The sequence below is a fragment of the Quercus lobata genome, chromosome 2, assembly GCF_001633185.2.
Source record: "Quercus lobata isolate SW786 chromosome 2, ValleyOak3.0 Primary Assembly, whole genome shotgun sequence".
NCBI lineage: Eukaryota > Viridiplantae > Streptophyta > Magnoliopsida > Fagales > Fagaceae > Quercus > Quercus lobata.
The window spans coordinates 41,948,517-41,954,716 of record NC_044905.1 but is presented as its reverse complement, the minus strand read 5'-3'; the positions used below and the strand labels follow the sequence as shown (position 1 = coordinate 41,954,716).

General features: G+C 35.5%; 1 protein-coding gene across 1 annotated transcript; it reads left to right on the top strand.

Annotated features, from left to right (window-relative positions):
* The first annotated feature begins 2,134 nt into the window (after positions 1-2,134).
* On the top strand, positions 2,135-5,995 carry LOC115964644 (cysteine-rich receptor-like protein kinase 29). The gene is made up of 5 exons (XM_031083913.1): positions 2,135-2,975; positions 3,173-3,295; positions 3,585-3,712; positions 5,642-5,808; positions 5,902-5,995. Exons 1-5 carry the CDS (start codon positions 2,135-2,137, stop codon positions 5,993-5,995), a joined length of 1,353 nt encoding a protein of 450 aa, XP_030939773.1.
* The last annotated feature ends 205 nt before the right edge of the window (positions 5,996-6,200 follow it).

Here is a 6,200-nt window from a genome sequence, read left to right as displayed (position 1 = left end):
TTGAATGTAACTGTATTATGTCACCATGCGTGTGCAAGATTAATTAATAAGCTTTGTTACAATCGATGACATGAGGAAAGTATTGCATATATTTGACTATTTGTTTTGAAAATTAATATAGAAATATAAGACACTGATTGAAACTTTATTGGTTTGATTTTCAGTGCTTCTCAAAAAGCCCCTTCTTAGCAATTTCATAAAGCTTGTTTGCTAAAAAAATTCATGAAAGAAGCATATAAATGAACATAGTTTAGGTCCATGTAAAATGTTCAACCTTTATGCATGTGCCATGCAGTAGTAGAAGACTATATATATGTGCTATATGATCTGGATTCAACCAATTGTAAGAAATATGCAGGGAGTAGTACTATATTGGCTTCAAACCAACTAAAAATTCTTATCAATGAGGAAAGCTATTGGCTTCAAACCCACCATAATAGGAGCTACTATGTACTACTATATTTTAGTGTTTTCTCATCCTAGGTTCATACCAATCTGTTCAATTTAGTCTATGGATTGTATCATACGAAAAGATAGTTAGTTAATGTAAGAAAATTGACACCTTTGAACAAGTAAGATGACCATAGCTTAACTTGAAACAAACAAAAAATAAAATTTGAGCTAGAAGTAAAAGTCAAACATGTGTTTTCTTATGCCCTATGATGAAAATTTGGACCATTTAGGTTAGTTTGGCAACTTGGCTATTTAACAATCGATGGTTAGAAAGATAGAATATGAAATTTGAATAAAGTGAAATTATAAAAGTGGGACAGTTTATGATAAGGTAATGTCTCATCAATATTGAACAATTTCAATGGTTTTAATATAACAAATATCATTCTATAGATCTAATATGTTCCATAGTACAAGAAAAGGATGTATTAGCACAAAAAAAAAAGTACAAGAAAAGGATGTATTTCTAAAGTTTTATCAAATTGATTGAGAAAATTAAATGAGTTATTTTATTAATTATATATAATTTGAATCTTTTCTTTGAAGATAAGTAGTCTTCAATCTTCATATCAGACCCTTAATTTATTGAATTGTTTTTTGAGTATGTACGAGCTCTTATTTGAGTCATGTGAATTCAAATGTAAACAGCACACTTCAATATTTGCAAGAATTAAGGATCTTAAAATCTAACTGTACCTTTTAATTCTCTTATTGCAGAAGTCCCAATGTCATTATCTGGCACAGGGAAACGGTATTCTGCAACTGGAGGAAGAAATAGAAGAAAAAGAAAAAAACAATCCAGAAATTAATTTCAGCGGCAAACGAAGAAGAAAAAAAAACTGCCAAACAGGAACAAAATTCTAACCAAAAAAACAGTATTCGACAAAACAAAACTCAAGAAATTGAAAAAATAAATGAGAAGCTTCATCGCTCTTAAAAACCAAGATAAATTTTTTTTTTTTTAATTACAGCTTTCGATTTAAAATTTATTTACTGAAAATATTCCTAACTTTTCAAATATAATCAAGTAAAATAATTTGTTTAATGTACTGTGTAGTCTTAAATTTATAAAACAAACCATATTTTAGAGTTTTTAACACAATTATTATGAAATGGTTTAAGTGAGGGTTGATTCAAGTAGCAGAATACCCCATCTTTGACATAATACAATCACAATCCGCCAACACAAATTACCACCCATCATTGACCCAAACCTCCCCCCACCACCACCTTAAAAACCAAGATACATTTTTTTATTTTTAATAATAGCTTTGGACTTAAATTTATTTAAACATAAACTCATATCAGAAGAGATGTGAGTCATTTATAACATTACAGGGCTAGCTCAATGCAATTTGAGACCCAAGACAATAATTTTGAATGGGTTTTCTATATTTAAATATCACTTAAATAATATTTACATTTTTAATTATTAATTTAGTTAATGTTTTATATTATGATTTTTTATTTAAAATCTATTGTTCTTATTTTTAAATATGAGTAATTCATCACTTGAGGAATTCTAGCTAAAGATATTACAAATTCTACTGCAAAGACCTTCCGGACTAATATATCACCAATACAAATTTTTTAATTAGTTCAATATATAGTTCATCCGTCTCCTTAAAACCCCATATGATAAGCTCCTTCTACCAAATCTAGCCGTAATTTTACGGAAAACATGGCAAAGGTTTGTTCCAAACTTCTCTTACTATCTGCCTTTTGCATATTCATTGCTCAAGCCTTTGCTCAGCCAAACTTGCAATACCATTTTTGTATAGACAATGGTAACTACACAAGCAACAGTACTTACAAAGTAAACCTCAATCACCTCCTCTCCTTCCTCACTTCCAACACTCAAATTGACTATGGGTTCTACAACATTTCTTATGGCCAGGACCCTGACAAAGTATATGCACTTGGACTTTGTAGAGGAGATGTTAAGCCAGATGTTTGCCATAGTTGCCTCAATAACGCTACAAATCTCACACAGCTTTGTCCCAGTCAGAAGGAAGCAATAATATGGTATGACTATTGCATGTTACGCTACTCATTTCACAACATATTTGGGATCATGGAAGGTAGTCCTGCTTTCTATGGGTGGAACTATGATAACGTATCAGCCAATTTAAATGAGTTCAATCAAGACCTCAGGACCTTGTTGGATAGTCTGAGAAGTCAAGCTTCAGCTGGTGGTTCTCTTCGTAAATTTGCAGTAGGAAATGCAACAGCACCGAACTTCCAAACACTATATGCACTGATGCAGTGCACCCCTGACTTGTCTCAGCAAACTTGCAGCGATTGCTTGGTTGGGGTTATGGGAAGTATTTCGCAATGTTGTAATGGGAAGCAAGGTGGCAGAGTTATCATACCCAGCTGTAATTTAAGCTTTGACCTCTATCGCTTTTATGATCCAACCGCTGATACTGTACCACCGCCACCACCGTCACAAACACCATCTCCTCCGCCAGCATCACCAGTATATACACTTCAATCTTCAACAAATACTACTGCTGCAAAAGGTATCTAAGACAAGTTTTCTTTTTTGCTTATTTTTTTATTAAAAAAATGGAAAAGGGGAGGGGGTTTGTTTCCTTATTACTTTCCCTGCAAATTTTTTCTAGTTTCCAAACTAACGAAAATTGTATTACACTTTAAAATTTTAAGATTCATCATAAGTCACAATATTTTTATGTGAACCTATTTCGGGTTTTTGCAGGAAATGAGAGTAACAAATATCGAACTGTCACTATTGTTGTGCCTATTACTGCTTTTGTGATACTAATAATAATCTCCTTCTGCATCTACCTAAGAGTCCGGCAGCCAAGCGAGAATCCAGAAAGTAAGTTAAAGAGTTGGTTTATTATTGTTGTTTGTTATTTGTTAATCAGTAGGACGATTTTTTCTCAGCAATTATTAGCTTTAAAAAAGACATAATTTGGAGAATATTTCTTCTAAAACATACTTACCTACTACCAAGTAATTAACATTAAACGTGATCTGTCAAGAAATGACTTCAACTAAAACAAACAGAAAATTATTATATACTAATAGTTTTTGAAAGGTCAATGCTTTTGCATGTGCGTATTTTGTGTTGCTATTCAAATAAAAAAAACTAACGTAATATTCAGGCGAAGCAGTGGATGAGATTGGAAGTGTGGAAAACTTGCAGTTAGACTTTGAGACCATCAAAGTTGCAACAGACAACTTTTCTGATGCAAACAAGCTTGGGCAAGGGGGATTTGGAGCTGTTTACAAGGTAACACGACATTATCATTGACCTTAAAGAATAGTATCCTCTCCATTTACATGGAATAGAGAGAGTGAATTTTATGCTCAACATTTTATTTCTTAGATTTAATAATGTATTGAGTGCAAAGAACATGGATTCACTTTTAAAATTGTAATATGTAATCTAAACCACCAAATAAATCCAAACTCACGAAGTAAAGGCTATTCGTTCAAGCATTCTCTACGGAGAACTCTCTCCTTCACCATTCCCAAATTTCAAAAAATCAAATGAAAACCTATTGTTACCCAAATACCTAAATAAAAATCAATCCAACCAAATTGAATAGCATATAGAAAAACTTACCGGTCGTAGTTCTCTCAATGCTGTCTCCTTCTCATCTCTGTATTGCAAGGTTTATTACTTTGCTTTCTCTATCTGTGGATCGCAACCAGTGTTAAAAAATTGAAAAGGAATTGAAAAGAAAGTCACAAATTAAAACCTGATTTCCTTAGTAGTACTTTTTGAATCCAAATCTAAAACCAAATATTTAAATTGAACATTTAAACCCAAAATCAAAACCTTAGATCGACGGCCGAAACCCTAAACCTAAAATCGAAACCCTAAACCAAAAATAGGAACCCTAAAATAGAAATCGAAACAAACAATTTTAAAAAACTTACTGTTAGTCAGCCTTGCGAGAGTGTGTGTGTGCTACTGATCGATGAGAAGGGAACGGAGAGGAGGAAGAGCGGAGGGAGGAAGGGGTGCAAGCGACTAAATTTCTAGCTTGAAATAAATCAAACAAGTAAAATAGTTTCACAAATGCGAATTTGTATTGATGATTGGTGTGGTACAATTCTCTGGAATTACAAAAGAGTGATCCTCTGATTCGATCTCCTTGCAAAACTTATTGATTGGATTTATGATAATGTGGCTTTGACTTGAACACAAAATATCCTTCAATTTGGTTGAGGGATGGATCGAAGACTACTGAAACGGAATTACAATGAATTTCTGGCTGTGAGCTTGTTTAGAAATTCTTTGTTCTTCGTGTTCTTCGTGCGTTCTTCGTCTTCGAAGGTTTGTGGTGGAAGTTCTTCGGAGCTTTAGAGGCTTGAATCCGTTGAGCTTCAATGATTTGTGAGTTGTTGATGTTTTCGGACACTTTTGGCTTGATTCCCGTGAACTTTAGGATCTAGGCAGATGATCTGGATGATTCTGCTTCGAATGTTCTTCGATTTTGGGGTTGAAGTTCTTGAAGTTCTTGAAGGCTTTGAGGCTTGATCTTCGCAGAGCTTTTTCACTTCTGAATTCTGGTCCTCCTAAATGTCTCAGGAAGGCTTCTATTTATAGGAGTTTTGGGGTGGGTGAGCGACACGTGGCGGAGTTTGATTGGTGACACATGTCACAGCTTGATTGGTCCGCTTAAGTCATCGCTTACACGTGCGAGGTTGCTTGAGTCATCGCTTACACGTGCGAGGCTGCTTGAGTCATCGCTTACACGTGCGCTGATGCGTGATTGGCTCTTGCATAACACTTGGCAAATTTCTGTTGGCTTCTGAATAGTGATAGCAAAACCTAGCAGCAATACATGGTGTTCTGTAATTGGCTGTATTTTGTGGACTTGGTAATGTGACGTGTCAGCTTGTGATAGGTCGGGAATTTTCCCTCTCTACAAATGCCCCCTCGAGACTCGTTCACGCACACAGTCTCGGAGTGTGGTGTGGGAATGAGTTTCGAAAAAATGGATTTTTGGTACTTGACTCTTTAAGTGAAGTAGTTGAAGGTGGTGGAGCTGTTGAAGGTGGTGGAGCTTTCAGAAGGATAAGATAATTTTCGAAGAGTAGACCGACCCATATGAAAGGCTTTGATGAGACCGAAAAGGAGTCTGCAAGTATTTGAACGTACTTGCGTGATGGAGCCTTCTCAGCAGAGGTTAAGTTGAAGTAATTTCAGGAGAGTATTTTGGATCGTTGGCGGCAATCTCAAGATGTTGAAGATGGGGAAGATGAGAGAATGGTGGCTGGATACAGCATGCAGGGTCATGGAGCTAGCCTCGTGTTCTTAAGAACTTCTGGAGAAGTTATTTCAGAAGATCATGCTTTGGATTACAACGAGGACAGGTGGGAAAGTGGTTGAATGCGCCTGCGTAATTGTATCACTCAAGTTAAGTTGAAGTAATTTCAGAAGCTTATGTATTCTGGGTATGCTGGTAGTGGCAACGAAGAAGATGGAGATGGAGCAAAGCAAATGAGCAAAACATACACCACCATGTTACTGGCCCTGTATGCTGGGACCCTTCTGGTGTAGATGTTTATGGGAAGTACAACTTTGAATATGGGACTGACTGTGTGTTGCATGGGGTCTGGCAGCAAGTAATTGAATGCGCCTGTGTAATGGGACCATGCCAACGGATGTTATGTTGAAGTAATTTCAGAAGAGTACCTTCTGAAATTCTTCAAGCTGATTTTAAGTTGGAGTAATTTCAGAAAATGAGTTTTGAGGTACCAGCAAC